We start from the raw sequence: 18,377 nt of genomic DNA on the forward strand, positions 1-18,377 counted from the left end.
AGAAGGTGCCTCTGTGATTGAGTTCTCAATTATAATACAATAAATGTAGCTGATATTATCAAAGCTATAGCCTTCTCCACATTGCAATAACATCAAAAGAACTGAATGGTATCATTTCTGCCCAAGAATGTGAACAGGGTGAATTGTGCTTGGCAACAGGAAAGTTATAAATAAATTATGTTAATACAAAGATTTCTTTGGTAAATAATCCATGCTACACCATAAAGTAATCCATGCTACACCATAAAGGTTTAAATTATTTTGTCCCAAATAAAATTTATGATAATTAGCATTTAATCTTTCACTCCAAAACAAATTTTTAAAACAAAATGGAGTCTATTTTCTACTCATCACATAGATAATCTATATTAATAAAAGCCTATGTGGTCATCACACCCTCACGCTGTTGATGCCCCCATGCTGTCATACCATTACAATTCATCACCAGAAGGCTGCATGAGCATGGACTTGTCCCTATGTGCTCAGCATGGGGGTGGGTCTTGGCGGCTCAGCTTGGAGCCTCGGGGGCCGGACCCCTGGCTGTCCATCTAAGGGGTGGGTGGGGCCTACCTCTTTGGGGAGATCTATCACAGGGCTCCTGCAATGAGAAGGCACAGGCTAGGCTGGGGAAACCCCCACCCCCGCCCCAATGCACAAATTTTGTGCACTGAGCATCCAGTATTTTATAATACTCCTAAGAAAGGCAATGAAAAACCATTTAAAAAATGACTTTTAAATACTGATTAAACAGTAACTAGTGAGTATGAGGATATATCATGAAGTTGTTTAAACAAGAGTGAAACATAACACATTTAAAAAAATCATAATAATCAGTTTCAATATATATTGTGCTGGAAAAGTCTGAAACCCTCATCTCCTAATTTCCCTTTTCTGGGCTTTTGGAAGAAGACAGAGGATGATATGTGAGCCTTGCACAGCTACACACAGGGGACAAGTAATAAATAGTTCACACAAAGGCTGGATAATGAATAAGTTTTCATAATTGAAGCTCTGTTATTCTAATGAAAGAGATTCTTACACAAAAGTAAGACTTTTGGAAAATTCTCTCAACAGTCACCCCTAATATTGTTTCATGGAATCTCAATCTTTTACTAACATAAAAAAATTATTACCCAAAACACTAATATGAAACAATATATGCACCCCTATGTTTACTGCAGTGTTATTTACAGTAGCTAAGCTATAGATGCAACCCAAACACCCATCAAAAGACAAGTGGATAAAAAGGCTGTGGTACATATATACAATGGAATAATACTTGCCCAAACAAAAGAATTAAATCTTACCATTTGTGACAGCATGGATGGACTTAGAGGGTATTATGCCCAGTGAAATAAGTCAGTCAGAGAAAGACAAATAACATATGAATTCATATATATATATATATATATATATATATATATATATATGCTTTATACATACACATAGAATAATACTGTCAACAATAAAAACATAAAGTAATACATAAACAAACAAACAAACATCTGTTTCTCAGAGAACAGAGAGTAGACTTGTGGTTCTAGAGGGGAGGAAAATTGGGGGACTGGAAGAAAGAGACGAAGGAATTATGAGTACAAATTGGTAGTCAAAAATAGTTATGGAATGTCAAGTACAACATTGGGAATATAGTCACTAATATTACAATAACCATGTAGTGTGGGTAGTGGAAATATCAGGGGAAACAGTAAAGTATAAGATTGTCTAACCATTATGCTGTACTGTTGAAACCAATATGAAATAGTATTGAAAGTAAACTGTAACTGCAAGTTGTATGCATATATGCATAACCCATAGATACAAACAATAGAGTAATGGAGGCCTAGGGCGAGGGTGGGCTATAAGGAGTCAATGGAGGAAAAGGGACATATGTAATACTTTAAACAATAATTTATTTTTAAATTTAAATTTAAAAAAATTGCTCCATGATGGATCTGGAGATGGTGGGGGTGTGTCTGTGGGTATTTGTTCCCGAATACAACATAGTAAGGTGTTTGGGCCCCTTCCCAAACTAGTACCGTATATTCTAAATTCCGTGTTTCCTTAACTTTTAACCTGCGTCAAATGATAAAAGTACTGAAGACGTTTCTATCCTCTTCAGAACTGTTGAGCTGTTTTGGGCGCAGAACCACTCAGACTACTGAGAAATCCCTCTTGTAAGAGAGGAAGGGTGGTGCTGATATTATCCTCCTAGATTTGGGTACTGGGATAAATAAATTTTTGAATAAGCAAAAGAATAAAAATGGAACCTGAACCAGGTTCCTAACTTAGCAATTCTTCCAAATGTCCCAAAGGAAGAAGCTATCTAGTTTAGCACTGAATATAGTACCAAAGAGACAGTTGTCCCTATCAAAGGTTACCAGGGAAGATAATTTTCAACCTCCATAAATAGATATAGTCTAGTGTCAGTTACCAATTACTAAAATTAGTTTTAAACATTTCCCCCTTCACTATGGTTAAATCAACAGTAGTAAATAATAATAGCACAATAGCTAAAAATATGACCTCTGGTCAGAAAACTTGAGTACTGGCTTATTTGCTAGCTAAATCTGTGACCATGTACAAAGAAATTAAAGTAGTCTTTGATAAGAATAGTATAAATTTGTTGTAAGCATCACATGCAATAATAGACACATATGGAGCCTGGCAAATAATATGTGATCAATGGTATGTAGCAGTAATAGTATGGGATGGTGTTGCTAATAGTAGTAATAGTAGTAGTATTACTATTCCAAAAAAGGTGGGGTAAGAAAAAAGAAACATATCAAAACCAATGCAATTTAATTTTTTATATTCTCCTAAATAGAGAAATGATTAAAACCACTGGCCTATATACAATGATGCCAGAAAACTGAAAGCACTACTGTCTAAAACTAGAATATACACAATTATGGGAAATAATCTAAGTTTTATGTTATCTGAAGAGGACAGGGTAATTGTCAAAGCCTTTATGAAAGCAAGTACACACATTAATTGCTATCTGTTGAGACTGGCAGACATTCCCAAGTAGTATTTATGTAATATGCATTTCCTCTAAAATGGAGGCCTAATTGCTTAGTTATCCTAAATTGCAGAATGGAAAACAAAGGAGCAGTTTAGGCCATGTGGGTAAACAACAGATTTCTAAAAGCTAATTATCTTTTTATTTAATAGACTGAACTTGCTCCAAATGAGACATTTAAATCTAATAAATAATAAACAAATTGTAACCTAAAGACTAAAATATAGGAGCTACTCATATAGTTTTTATTGCTCCATTAAATAAGCTTTATTTACTTCTCCACAAAACATAATTATACAACACTGGGTCCATTTCAAGGCCATTCTGATGTGCTATTTAAAAATTATGTGAATCAACTTACATACTCAGGAAGTCTTGAAGCATAATATTTGAATTGTATTATCAAATGCCCTATTCACTTCCATAATTAAGAAACAGAAATGCAGTTTCAAAAACCTTGTACATGGATCACATAAAACTACTATTACTATTTGTCTTACTAGAAATGATTAAACATAAGGATAGCTAAGCACTTTAAATAAATAAATGCTAGTGTCTATGTTTACTGGTTTCTATATCAGATATTTAACACTTTGGGTGTCTTATAAATTAAAATAATTCAATTTTAAATATCAACCTCTGAAAATGTATTCAAAATTCACATACTGATTAAAGACATCATGAAAATAGTTAATTTGCTTGTATATTTAATATAATATCAAATCATTCAATATAAGTAGTCAAAATTATATATGTACATATTTAAGAAACCTCCAAGCTCATCATATTTAGAGAAAACAAAAATGAGAGAAATGGCCTTTTAACATGAGATTCTATACTTTCTTATATAATTTTACTGCTCAAAAAAATTTTCAATTCTTCATTTTTCTTCTTAGGAAAATTTAGCCCACTATTCTTTTATTATCACTCTGTTAACAAAAATCACATTCTGAAATAATAGAGATAAAAAATACTAGACTTGAAAATAGTTGCCTGCTTCCTTGCAAAAGACAAGAAATTATTGACGATGGATAAGAATGAGCAGGGATTTAATTTACTCTACTACCACAGGTGGTGAGAGAAGAAGAGTGTGAACATCTATCTAAAAATGAAGCTCTAATTTGTATGGTAAAAAATACTAAAGTCATGAAAATATATAAAAGGAAGCTCCTACCCTACCTGGGTTGGCTCAGTGGATAAAGCGTTGGCCTATAGACTTAAGGATCCAGGTTCAACTCCAATTAGGGGCATATGCCTGGGTTGCTGGCTCAATCCCCAATGGGGGCTGTTCAGAAGGCAGCCAATCAATGATTCTCTCTCATCACTGATGCTTCTCTTTCCCTCTCCCTTTCTCTCTGAAATAAATTAAAAGTATATAGAAGAAAGCTCCCTGTTGGGTTATAACAGGACTATATCAAAATGTTTCCTTTCCTCATTTAGGGGTGCATGTCCTACATGCAAATATAAGTTAGAGCAAGAAGTCCCTGGTCCAGAAAGTGACAAAATATTATGAATTCAACAATTTACCTTCTATGTTGTTTTTAAGAATAGGAAAGCTAGGCTGACAGCTTCTGGAAAGTTAAGAGTGCTAAAACTGACCTTAAACAATAACAGGTTTGAACTGTGTGGGTCCACTTATAGGTGGATCTCTCCCCCTCCCGCTACCCCCCCAATAAATACTGATACTGTACTGTTTGCAATCAGCAATTGGGAATGCATGATAGCAAAGAGCCAACTGTATGCACTGATCTACACCACTTTTTTTAATAGGGAATGTCAGCATCCATGGACATTAGTATCTGTGGATGTCCTGGGATCAATCCCCTGTAGATACTGAGAGACAACTAAGTTAATGAGGAGTCAAAAATTACATGGGGAATTTTGACTGCATGGGGATCAGGGCCCTAATTCAAGTTCAAGGGTCAAGGGTCAAGGGTCAACTGTAGCATGGTCTATACAAAAATGACTGTTTTTTCTGTGAATTTTTAAGTAGTTTTATATTACCAAAATTTAAATTAGCACATTTATTAATATAATTTGCTATATATTAATATTATTATTATTAATATATTATTATTAATATATTAATATTCTCCTTAGTTCTCTAAGACCAAATTTTATTGCCACCAGTTGCCATTCCAATTAGTATCCATCTCCATCTTATTATCCTGTCTTATTTAATTTCATATAACTTTTTATAAGCTGTATTATATAAGTTGTTTGAATCATTTATTAAAATTCATAACTTCATTGTAGCAGAGATCTTATTTAACCTTACTTATTAATGTACTTGAGCATTCAGAAAAAAACCTATTAGTTGATGAAAAAAAAGAAACAAAAGTGGTGGAGCTATTAAATTTCTTTTCTATACCAATAAAATAATATTGGAAGACACAGCACTTGCATTTTTCATAATAATACATTGTGTGAAGACAGTATTTGTCAAATTTCAGAAATGCACCAAATTCAGTGATCTGTTAAAAGTGTCAAAAACTGAGATTCCGGTGCTGCCTTGTTTGGTTCAGTGGATAGAGCATAATCAGCCTGAGGACTGTGGGGTCCCGGGTTCAATTCTGGTTGGGGGCACATACCTGGGTTGCAGGCTCCATCCACAGTGGGGGGCATGCGGGAGGCAGCTGATCAATGATTCTATCTCATCATTCGTGTTTTTACCCTCTCCTTTCTTTTCTGAAACTAATAAAAATATATTAAAACAACAACAACAACAAAACTGAGGTTCTGGCCCTGGCTAGTGTGGCTAGTGGATTGAGTGTTGGTCCTCATACCAAAGGGTTGTGGGTTCAATTCCTGGTCAAGGGAAAGTACCTGGGTTGTGAGTTCACTCCCTGCCCTCTGTTGGGGCAAGTGCAGGAGGCAGCCAGTCGATATCTCTCTCACATTAATATCTCTTTCTCCCCCTGCCATTTCTCCCTTCCTTCCACTCTCTCTGAAAAGCAATGGAAAAAGAATCCTCAATGAGAATTAAAGGGAAACAAACAAACAAAAAAAAACTCAATGAGGTTCCAGTCAAGATGGTGGTGTAGGTAATCCCTCTGTACTCACCACCTCCTATAGCCACACCAAAACTACAACTAAAATACAGAAAAGCCATCATTCAGAATAACCTGAAATCTAGCTGATGGGAAGTCCCACAACTAGGGGATTGAACAAGAAGCACATTGAGACTGGTAGGGGAGACAGAGTGGCTAGGTGGAATCAAAGAATTGGCTGGTCCTACATACACATGAGGTGGTTTAAAATCAGGAGGGATATCTTGGTTGTGGAAGTTTCCCTGAGGAGAGAAGGGCCCTGGTCCCACACCAGACACTCAACACAGGGTTCCAGTACCAGGAAGAGAATTCCCCATAATTGTGTCTATAAAAACCAGCAGGGGTTGCTTTATGCTTTGGATTTTCCTAAAATCTCTCAAACAAGCAATTTAGGGCTGCATATTTACCTAAGGTTTCCCTAGGGGTACTCAGAGATGCCTTCTTGCTTTCTCTCCTTTCATTTTTACAGACATATTTTATCTTTAATAAAGCTGCAGGCCTAGTCCTTCCCAATGGCCTTCCCCTGCAGGCAATCTTGTGGTGGCCATCTTGGACCACATGGGGGCAGCCATCTTGTGTGTTGGAGTGATGGTCAATTAGCATATTACTCTTTTATTAAATAGGATTGTAAAAAAAAAAATGAACTTAATTCATGAAATTGGAAGTTTTCAACAGGAGAAATATAACTTTAAATAAAATCATTATTAAGATTACATTGGATTTAAAGTTTCATTTAAATGTTTTAACAAGAGAATTGTTGAGAACCTCTGTATGACAAATCCTCAGGCAAAAATCATAGCAAATAATACAACAGTCTGCATGAGGAACTGTCTAGATGACTCTTTAACCAACACTAAATGAGCTAATGTTCAAATACCAGAATGTTTGGTAAACTAGGCAATAATAGATTATTTTAAAATGACTTTCAGAAGCATATTTTAAAAATCAATGCTAAACCTTCCTGATCTCCGTTTTTGTTTACACCTTAACAAGAGAATACTTCTTGAATTTCAAGTGTAGTCTTAAAGAAATTGTGTTTAGATGAATTTTTCCCCGTGGAAGAAGTATGTGAGATACATTAAAGTACTCAGTTTGCTTTATTAAAGATAAAATATGTCTGTAAAAATGAAAGGAGAGAAAGTAAGAAGGCATCTCTGAGTACCCCTAGGGAAACCTTAGGTGAATATGCAGCCCTGAATTGTAAACTATGGTAATTTAGGAGTGAAGTTGATGGATTTTAATTAAAGGCTTCTGCAGTCCTTAGTGGCTTGGAGGTAGAAGAGCCAGAATTTTCAGGGGGTGAAATATAACTACAATTTACTTAATTCTTTTGCTCCTCACTTTGTGGTATCTTTTAGCTTTGGAAAATATACATATATAGCTGTCTAAAGTTGTAATTTTGCTAAGTTTTTCTTTTTATACCTTTTCCAAGACCTATTTTTAAAAATTACATTTATTAGCCGAAACCAGTTTGGCTCAGTGGTAGAGCATTGGTCTGCGGACTGAAGGGTCCCAGGTTCGATTCCGGTCAAGGGCATGTACATTGGTTGCGGGCATATCCCTGGTGGGGGGTGTGCAGGAGGCAGCTGGTCCATGTTTCTCTAGTATTGACGTTTCTAGCTCTCTCTCTTTCTCCCTTCCTCTCTGTAAAATATCAGTAAAATATATTAAAAATAAATAAAAAAAATTACATTTATTGGGGTGACACTGGTTAGTAAGACATGGGTTTCTAGTGTACATTTCTATGATACACAATCTGTACAGTGTATTGTGTGTCCACCACCCAAAGTCAAACTGTAAATATCCCAAAGTAGAGAAAATAATGTAGTAAACAAATTCTTCCCTCCAAGTATCCATCACCCAACTTTAGTAATTATTACTTATAGCCTATCTTGTTTCATCTTTACACCAACATACTTTAGTCATATTAGAGTATTTTGACTGAAATTCCAAACATAGTTTCTTTTTATCTATAAAATTTCAGTGAGTCTCTAAAAGATACTTTGAAACATAAAACATTATCAAAAACATTAAGAAAAAGTATTCAAAAATTTCAGACTTTTTTCCTACATTTATTTGAATTAGAGTATACTGAGTAGGACAAAAGTAGGTTTATAGCTGTAAGTCAAATACACTTCATTCTTGGATCATTATTTATTAACTAATGAAAATTCGTGCAAGAGTAGGCCTTCCTTACCCCAGCTACGGGCACCAGCTTCCCTCCTACACCCGGGACTCAGGCTACTTCCCTCTGGACGCCGCCAGCAGGCATCAGGGACCTGGGCAGCTTTGTCAGGAAGGACATCTGGTCTAATTAGCATATTACCATTTTATTAATATAGATTATTAGTATAGATTATTGTATTATTTTCTTTTTTTTTTCCTAAATATATTTTGTTGATTTTTTACAGAGAGGAAGAGAGAGGGAAAGAGAGTTAGAAACATCGATGAGAAAGAATCATTGATCAGCTGCCTCCTGCACACCTCCCACTGGGGAAGTGCCCTCAACCAAGGTACATGCTCTTCACCGGAATTAAACCTAGGACTTTTCAGTCCGCAAGCCAACACTCTATCCACTGAGCCAAACCAGTTTCGGCTATTGTATTATTTTCCATATGACAACTATAAACCTACTTTTGCCTCATCCTGTACAAATCCTGTTTACTGTGATAGGTTGATATATCTTTTTAGTCTCTTTTAATCAGTTAGTTTTCCCTCCATCACTTTTTTTCTCCCTTGGCATAGTATTATGTTGAAGAAACAGGATTACTTGGCCTATAGAGTTTTCCAGTTTCCTACAGTTGTTTACAAGTTGACATAAATTATTACAGATTATTTGTTAAAACAGTTATCAAAAAAATGTGAAAATTTGGAACCATAGTCACCTACAACCAAAATTAGAATGAAAATACTGAGTTAGTAAACAAAAAGGGGGAAAGCCCATAAAAATGGACAGCTTTACGATTTACCAACACAAATAAGTACTCACATCTCCCTTTTTCACTTAAGTATATTCAACTACCAATAAAGTAACCAGTATAAATCTTAGCTGTACAGAGTATAAATAGCAAATTTGATAGTACTTACCAGTCTTCATTTCTAATAAGCGCTTTTTCTTTTGTTGGCGTTCAAGTCTTTCTTTCTCTGCCAATTCTTGGGCTATTCTGGCACGTTTTTGTTTTTCCTCTGCTTCTCTTTTTTTGACATTTTCCTTTAATGCTTGCTATAAGAAAATTTTGAAAAATGATAAATTTTAACTACAGTGATTCCATACACAAAAATGGAGAATTATTTATCTGTAGGGCTGTGATAAATATCTTTTAAATAATGGTTACTTATTATATTAGTAATCCAATCTTTTAAAAGATCAGCATATGAACGCTTATTAAATGTCATGTATCTTTAAATACAACTGTTATGTTTAAAGCACCTGCATCTTAGTGAAATCAACTAAGAGAAGGGAGATAGAAACTAAAAATAAAAACCATTTAGATTACAAATCAAAACTGTTTTTCTACATATATTTCCAAAAGAATATCTAGTGGATGTATTAAAGTCTATACCTCCTCTGCAAAGTAAACTATTGAATACAAGTAAAGTAGTTGAGCAAATAATAAAAATGAGCTGAAAATCTGTAATAGCTCCTTACACTACATTTAAAAAATTTTCTCATATAGGCAGAAGTGTCATAAAGATGACTAAATAAACACTTGGCATTTTAAATGAAGGCTCTTTGTCCATCAAAACAAATAACATGTAAGCCATAAAAAGATCTCAATAGATATATGACCAGTTAAGTTCTTATTCTCTAAGCTCTACACAAATCAAGAAATGCCTCTCATATTGCATAAGTGGGAATTAGCAGGTAAACATGGATTTTTCTAAGTTCCAACAAACAGCATGGAGTTTGTATTCTCAGTACCAATGAAACCAAACAGGTTATCTAATTGCAGTTTATCAAAAATATTAATGAGGGGAGGCGTTCCAAGATGGCTGACAGGTAAACACCTACCCGTAGCCACGCACAACAATTTCAATAAAATACAACTAAAATATAAAATGGACATTACCCAGAACTACAGGAAAGTCGACTGACTGGAAATTCTACAACGAGAAGCAAGGAGAAAACCAGAAGGAAGTGTGGAGGAGCTGTAAAAGCCTGAGGAACGGAGACATGTGCGGAGAGAACGGAGCCAGAGAGGAGGGGCAGCTGAGTGCCTGGATGGAGTTCCCTAGCAGGAAGGAGATAAAAGCTCTGACTGTGCTGGGCCCCAGTTCCTACTGCTCTGAACCCCAGTTCCAGGCCAAACCCGGGGACCCAGGCTCATCCAGAGGAAGCTGGGCTGTAAGACGGAACCCCAGGGGAGCGGCGAAAGGAGGTCCCAGAGGCACGCACATTGCGCGCAGAGAAGGGACGGTTGGCTGTGCCGCGGGAGTGCCCTGGCGGGAAGGAGACAGGGGCTCCAGTCTGCTCTGAACGCCACCTCAAACTCCACTTCCAACTGAACTGGCCCCCAATACCGGGCTCAGTGGGGGAGGGCCTAGACTAGGGGTGTCGAACTCAATCAGAGAAGGGGCCAAAATCTAAAATCCAGCCTAATTCGCGGGCCGAATGGTTTACTGAACAGTCATAAACTGTCATTGTGATGGAAACGCAGCGGAGTGCAGTGATGACAGCGCGGTGCGGGCCACATTGCAAGGCCTGGCGGGACGGATTTGGCCCGCGGGCCTTGTGTTTGACACATGTGGCCTAGACTGTTTGGCGGCAGGCGAAAATCGAGGGCACCTTTCTCTCAGAGGCACTTGCAACGAGGACTGAAGGACCCGCATAGGGCAGGGCTGATGGAAGCCAAAGCTGTAGGCTCCACCCTGAAACCCTGCCCCATCCAAGCAGAACACAGAGACTTTTAAGGCTACCAACTCAGGAAAGCTGCGAAAATGCCAAGATGAAATAGATCACAAACGAAAGAAATGGAGGACAAAAAGCGACTGGATATAGAGTTCAAATCTAAGCTTATAAGGTTTTTCAAGAATTTCTTAGAAAAGATCGATAAGACCTATAGGATATGAAAAGGGATCAACTAAAATTAATAAGGAATCAACAAGAAATAAAGAATACATTGTCTGAAATAAAAAATATTATACAGAGTCCTAAAAACAAAATGGAAGATCGCAAGAATCAAGTCAAATAGTTGGAACATAAAGAGCCAGAAGACACTCCTCTGCAGAAGCTAGAAGGCAAGAGAATCCAGAAAACTGAAGATAATGTAAGAAACCTCTGGGACAACTTCAAGCGAACCAACATCAGAATTATGGGGGTCCCAGAAGATGAGAGAGAGCAAGATATCGAAAACATATTGAAAGAAATAGTGACAGAAAACTTCCCCAAACTGGTGAAAGAATTAGACTTACAAGTCCAGGAAGCACACAGAACTCCAAACAAAAGGAATCCAAGAGGACCACACTAAGACACATCATAATTAGAATTCCAAGAGCAAAAGACAAAGAGAGAATATTAAAAGCAGCAAGAGCAAAGCAGGTAGTTACTTATAAAGGAGCACCTATACGATTGTCAGCTGATTTCTCAACAGAAACCATGCAGGCCAGACGAGAATGGCAAGAAATATTCAAGGTGATTAATAGTAAGAACCGACAGCCAAAGATAATCTACCCAGCAAAGCTATTACTCAAAATAGAAGGTCAGATAAAGAGCTTCACTAATAAAAAAAAAGCTAAAGGAGTTCATCACCACCAAACCAGAATTATATGAATTACTGAAAGGGGTTCTTTCAGAAGAGAAAGTAAATAAAGATAAAAATTATGAACAACAAATACGTAACTATCAATGTAACTATCAACAAGTGATTCTAAAAAACCAAGGAAATTAAAAAAAAATCTGATAAACAATATTAACTGTTGAACATAATAGAATCAGAGGTATGGAAGGGGAGTGAACTGACGATTCTTAGGGAAAAGGGGACAGGGGGATGTGGGAAGAGACTGAACATAAACTGTGCAGCTATGGATGAGGACAACGGGGGGTGGGGAAAGGGCAGAGGGTGAGGTGGGAACCTGATTGAGGAGAGCAATGGAGAGGAGGTGGGGAAGGATCATTTGTAATAATATGAACAACAAAAATTTATATAAAAAATATATTGAATAGAAAAATGTATAGTAAACTTAACAAGTACGTGGCACATCTTATTTTGGGGATATTTACCATAATATTTTTAACCCTAGAAATACTCTAAGTTTTTCATTAGAAATCAAATAATAAAGTTTAATATTATTAATCAAAACAATAAAAAGAAAAGTACAAGGGGAAAAGGGGAACAAAAAGATAGACAGAATATTAATTAAATCCATCAATCCAATAAATACTGAGATACTAAGTAGCACATGATACTATTTAAAGATGAGATATATTTCTAGCTCTAAAACATGCTTACATTCTGTGTGATAGGTGGGGCAGAAAGCAAACACAGGCAATAAACAATAACTTTGATAAATATAGTACTACTTAAAAAACAGAGTGATGTGATGGAATGCATGGGGAGCTACTTTACATTTGGTTGTCAATAAGGCTTCACTCACTGATATGATTCAAGCTGAATTTAGAATGGCAAGGAGTTAGCTAGGTGATGCTCTGGGAGGAAGAACAAATGCAAAGGTTGTTGGCAGGTTGGACAGAAAAGCAACCAGTATAGAGGTGTAAGGTGAGGTCGGAGTTCTGCTGAGGCCTGATCATTTAGTATTTATGGTCCTCTAGGCCAGAATGTAAAACTAAGTACTCATGAACCAACTTTGTTTCAAGTATCTTTCCAAAGACATTTGTATACTGCAATGTCTTGAAAGATGGAGGTAATGTCTACCTCTTAAGCAAATGGATTTGTTTGCTGTACAGTATAGTAAATGGGAAAAGGCGGGCAAGTCAGTCTTATTATCTCTTTAAAAAGATTGTGTTCCCTGAGTTCAGGATTTTTCTCTAATAACACAAACTACTAAGTATGCAGGTATTAGACCCTCTTAACATTGCCCTTTGAGAATTTAGGCTCAGGAATCTATTGCTGTTGATGAAACAAACTGTTCTTTGTCTCTGACTCCACAGTCTTGTGTCTTCTGCCAAGATCCATGGAATGCTAAGAAGGTAAATTCTCATTCTCTTTATAGTTCATGATGTATTAACACATTATTTTTGATAAGCTATGAAATACTAGCTGCAATAATAAATGCTTTAATATGCAAAACCTCCAATCTGCAAAATGGATTCTGTAGTCTCTATTATGGCACAGAATGGTTAAGTATTTGTTCATTATAATAGGAGTAGAAAGAGGCAGAGGCAAGATTTGAAAGCTAGCTATAATCTATGATTTTTTCTATCATGTTGTTTCATGTTATATTAGCATATGTTAACTGTCAGATATAAAACAACAAAGACTATAAAAATCAACATAAATTAGGAACACAGGAGAAGCAACTTTTTTTAAAAAAAAGTATGATTTCAAAGACAAGTGTGTATAGCTGTGTGTGTGTGTGCATGTGTATGTATAGGGGAGATGGTGTAGGAAGAATGGATTGTGGTGGAGGAAAAGATAAGCAAATATCCAGAAATCAAAACAGTATTTCTTACTTGAGTAAAGAGACTAAAAGGAAATGGTAACATGTTAGAAAAATATATATCAGGTTGCTTATTTATAAAACTTATTAAAGTACAAAATTTTCTGATGTGAATTTTCTACTTTAATGACTGGATGCATTTCAATGAGAAACTTTAATAGACTACCTATTACCAGTTATAACTGCCATACCTTTTTAGTATTCCAATGGGCAATAAAAAGTCAAAATTACTTATCAGGACCTTTAAAAATAATGTTATATTTAGAAAGAAGGTCTGAAGTAGTTCTTAAAGTTATTTTGCTTTATGGAAAATGCACTATTGATTTTCATTTAAGAGCCTATCTCATTTAAAACATATCTTATTCTGACATTATACCTATTAGGAGAAGAATTTAGCTGGAAAAATACCAACAGACATCATAGAAATAGGTATTTAGTCTAAAATAATATTGCAGTTCTACCAGTAATTTGGAATTTTCATTTATTCTAAATGTTGAAAAGCAAAAGTAGCCTGAAATAGAAAAGCTGAATAGTTTTAAAACCACATTATTCAAAAAACAATTGCCTGTTAGTTACTTTAATTTTAAATTCAAAGTCAGATAGAAAAGTTAAGGTTGAGCCATACATGAAGATAATTAGCTATAAGAAATTAATTAAAAAAATCATCTTATTCTTTACATAGTTTACTATTTATTCAATTGACAAAAAAATTGCACTGCTACCAACTATTTTTGGCTATGCAGTACCACAAGAAATTATTTTGAGTGCTTGCACAACTTCCCAGACAGAGCCTACTGCATGCTCTTGTCTGAAAGCTCTATGGGCTTAGCAGTGTGCATGCAATACCTGACTATCAGGAGCACTGATCTCTTTTCAAACAAAACAAATGACAACCAATACAATAGGTGCTGATGAATCAGCAAAATACATATTTTTTAGTGTGCCCCAGAATTTTAGTAATTAGTTTATGTATGCCATGAGATGAAAAAAGTTAAAAATTGCTGCTCTGCAGCAATGGCCAGAGGGTTCTAAACTTTACTCAATTTTAACTATTAATTTCAAAGGCATAATCAATAATTTATCTGTCTTCCCATGGCTCAGTGCTTTTCATGGTGATAGCAGATTCTAGAATATATTAAAAATATATAGATATGTTAATAAATAGGTATATACAATATATAGAGACATTAACAATTGTGGGGTATTCTAGAAATAAAACACATGAGCTCACAATTATTGTCCACCTATAATTTGTTTTCTACATAACTAATAGGACAAGAATTCACTATATCTACTTAAAATATACATTAAAATATTATAAGATATTTTCTCTTAGAGAAACCATAATAATCCAAAGCCAGTAAATTTAAGTATGTGTGTGTGTGTGTGTGAAATATTTAAGTCTAGAAGAGTATAATTAATTCTTATTAGGTTGTGGTTATTATGATAAACATTATTGTTTAGTTTTGAAAACTGCATCATCCTTAGAAATATGACTTGCTTTTGTTAAAGATTCATGTTTACTTTCTTCTATTTGATTAAGATGTGAGGACTTAAAAAAAAACACGACTTTTTTTTATCTTAGATAGAAAGGGAGAGGGAGAGATAGAATATCAATGATGAGAGGGAATTATTGATCGGCTTTCTCTTGCCCCCTCCCTCCCCCTAGGAATTGAGTCAACAACCCAGACATGTGCCCCTGACTGGAATCAAACCTTGAACTTCTGGTTAATAGGTCGATGCTCAACCACTGAGCCACAATGTGCTATAACTTGCTTTTTTCACTCAACATTATGTTTCTAAGATTTACCCATATTTTAATGTATAAATTATGCCTCATTTTCATTGCTTATAATATTAAATTATGTTTAATAATTTACTCTCCTATCAGTGGGACTTGGGTTGTTTCCGATTTGGGGCTATCATAAACAGTACAGATACAAAAATTTTTGTACTTGTCTACCTATGTATATGTACCATTTTTTAATGGTACATCCCATCAGTTGGTTCTTAAATTTGTTTAGAAACCAGTGGTAGCCACTCTTTAAATATCAGGTTGTTTGCTTATAATTTTCTGTTCTAAAAATACACATACATAAAAGATCTTAGTTCCACTGCAAAATTTTACAACATGAATTATGGTCAAAAGTTTGAAAATCACTGGTGTCTCTGATAGGAGTAAAATTGATGATTATAAGGAGATACTCATCTTCAATCTTACTAGATGATGTCAATGTATTTTCAAAGTGCTTGTGTCAATGGATATCCCTTTGAGATCACAGAACACACACCACCAAACTGTCATTGTTAGTTTCTATTTGGCAGGAATATAATGGTATCCAATCATGCTTATTATATTTCCTATTCTGTGAAATGCCATTCAGATCTTTTACTCACATTTGCATTAGGTTGTTCTCAATGTTCTTAATGATTTGTAGTTCTTAAATATTTATGTTCTTTCAGTAAATGGAAGTCCTTAAATTTATATAGTCAAAAATCTTTTCCATATTGCTGATACCTCTTATATCTTATTTAAGAAATCCTTCCCTAATTCAAAGACAAAGCTATTCTCATATATTTCCTTCTAAAGTTTCAATGATGGTGTTCTCTTCACATTTCAGTATATACTTTATCTGGAATCAATGTTTTTGAATATTATGAAGTGGGGATACAATTTACATTTTTTCACATTGAAAATTAGTTGATCCATAGCCACTTTCCACTAGCTTATCAATGCAGATTGATCTTCAAAGCCACTTCATCTAAATTCCAAGCGGCCGTAATATGTGCTGAAGTTTTAGGGCTGTTTTAGTCCATTTGGTCAAGATAACCATGTTTGTACCGGTAATAACTCTGTCTTAATTATCAGGTTTCTGTCTTACCTTTTTTATTTAAAAAATCTTCACTATTCTTGGGTATTTGCTCTCTCAACTATATTTCAAACTGTACTTACTAAAGCTTTTGAAAAGGCCTATTAGGATTTGAATAGAATTGCTCTGATTTTGTAAATTACAAGAGAATTGACATTTTTGCAATATTGAGTCTTTCTATTTATTAATGTCATGTAGCTCTCCATTAACTTAGGTCTTTTAAAGTCTTTTATAAAGAAATGCATTCTTTTTTTTAAATTCAGGTTTTAGACATTTTTAAAAAAATATATGTTTTATTGATTTTTTACAGAGAGGAAGAGAGAAGGATAGAGTTAGAAACATGGATGAGAGAGAATCATCGATCAGCTGCCTCTTGCACACCCCCTTCTGGGGATATGCCCACAACCAAGATATATGCCCTTGACCAGAATCCAACCCGGGACCTTTCAGTCTATAGGCCGAAGCTCTATCCACTGAGCCAAACCAGTTTCGGCGCAGGTTTTAGACATTTTATGTTACATTTATTCTCTGTGTCTTCTCAATTGCTCGTTAATACTGATTTTTAAAAAGCATAATTTTTAATATTTAGTAACTAATATATATTTAAATATTCCATTGATAAAAGTCTTCATTTCTAATAATTTTCCTATAGAATCCTTTTTGTATTATTCATAGGCAATCATAATGAACAGTTAATTACTTTAATTTCAATTTTTATACTTTTTCTTTCTTGTCTCATCAGACCGTACTAGCTAGAAGTTAAATCCCCATGATTAGGTTGAAGGTTTCCCCTTTGTCCCTAGTTTCCTACTTACAGATAGAAATGTTCAAGAAGTTTATTTAAGTTTGTCATCTTGTTTTAAAACCTGAACCAGAACTGAATTTTATCAATTGTTTTTCTCAATCTATTGTAACTTTTATGTGATATATGGGCAACAGAATGGCAGAAAGACCAGAACTACTAACCAGTCACTATGACATGCACAGACCACCAGGGGGCAGATAATCAACATAGGAACACAGGAGCTGCCCCCTGGAGGTCAATGAGCTCCCACAGTGGGAGTGCCATTCCGCTGACCAGGATGAGGCCAAGTCTCTGCACCTATCAAATACCTGAGAAATCCAGACTCTGGCCACCAGCTGATGTGGGCCCTCTAAGGTGTGTTCTAGAAGTAGCTTGGAAGCTGGTATAGGCAGATGGCAAGAGGGGATGTGAATTGGACCCTCCAGGGAGGCTGTCCTGATGGCTGAGGATCCTGGAGCAAGGCTGCCCGGAACATCCCTGATGGTGTCACCAAGCTGGCATCACACATCAAGGACATTCACTGAGTGGCCTTGGGGTGCAAAGCTGTCTGCCAGGTTCCTCCAGGACGGAGAACACACATTTACCCAAGACATTACCCCAAAACATCAGCTCGGACTAAATTCCTCACCCAGCAGCCGCTTAGAGGGCAGGTCCACAGCTGCTCCACTGACCAGGATGAGAGGCGATCCCACAGTGGGCAGATCCCCACAGGCCACCCCCCCCCCCCCATCAGTGCATGAATCTGTGCACTGGGACTCTAGTTCTAATAGTTCTAATATAAAACTAAATTTTCATTTATGGGACCTGAAGAATTTATCTTTTTGAACATTTGGTCATAATATATTTTTTATACACTCTATTAGTTTGTAATAACTGCTTCATTAAAATATAGTAAAACAACTGTAAAACTTTCTAGGCCAAGTATTTAGTTTGCCAGATTTGAAATGTCATCAAATTAAAAATTAGCTGTAGGCTTTTTCAAGCTTTCCAATTCTTTTAAAGTCAATTTCAATATG

At 35.6% G+C, this 18,377-nt stretch overlaps 1 protein-coding gene across 4 annotated transcripts in view; it reads right to left on the bottom strand.

The window, feature by feature from the left end:
* Positions 1–18,377, bottom strand: part of DIAPH3 (diaphanous related formin 3) — a 473,874-nt gene that overhangs the window by 128,259 nt on the left and 327,238 nt on the right. For all 4 annotated transcript variants that reach the window (XM_045588685.1, XM_045588684.1, XM_045588687.1 and 1 more), the window contains one exon: positions 9,157–9,292. In XM_045588685.1, the coding sequence (XP_045444641.1) occupies positions 9,157–9,292 (136 nt within the window). The remainder of the gene's footprint in view (positions 1–9,156; positions 9,293–18,377) is intronic.

This window comes from Pipistrellus kuhlii, unplaced genomic scaffold (genome assembly GCF_014108245.1).
Source record: "Pipistrellus kuhlii isolate mPipKuh1 unplaced genomic scaffold, mPipKuh1.p scaffold_m20_p_3, whole genome shotgun sequence".
In the NCBI taxonomy this organism is placed as follows: Eukaryota; Metazoa; Chordata; class Mammalia; order Chiroptera; family Vespertilionidae; genus Pipistrellus; species Pipistrellus kuhlii.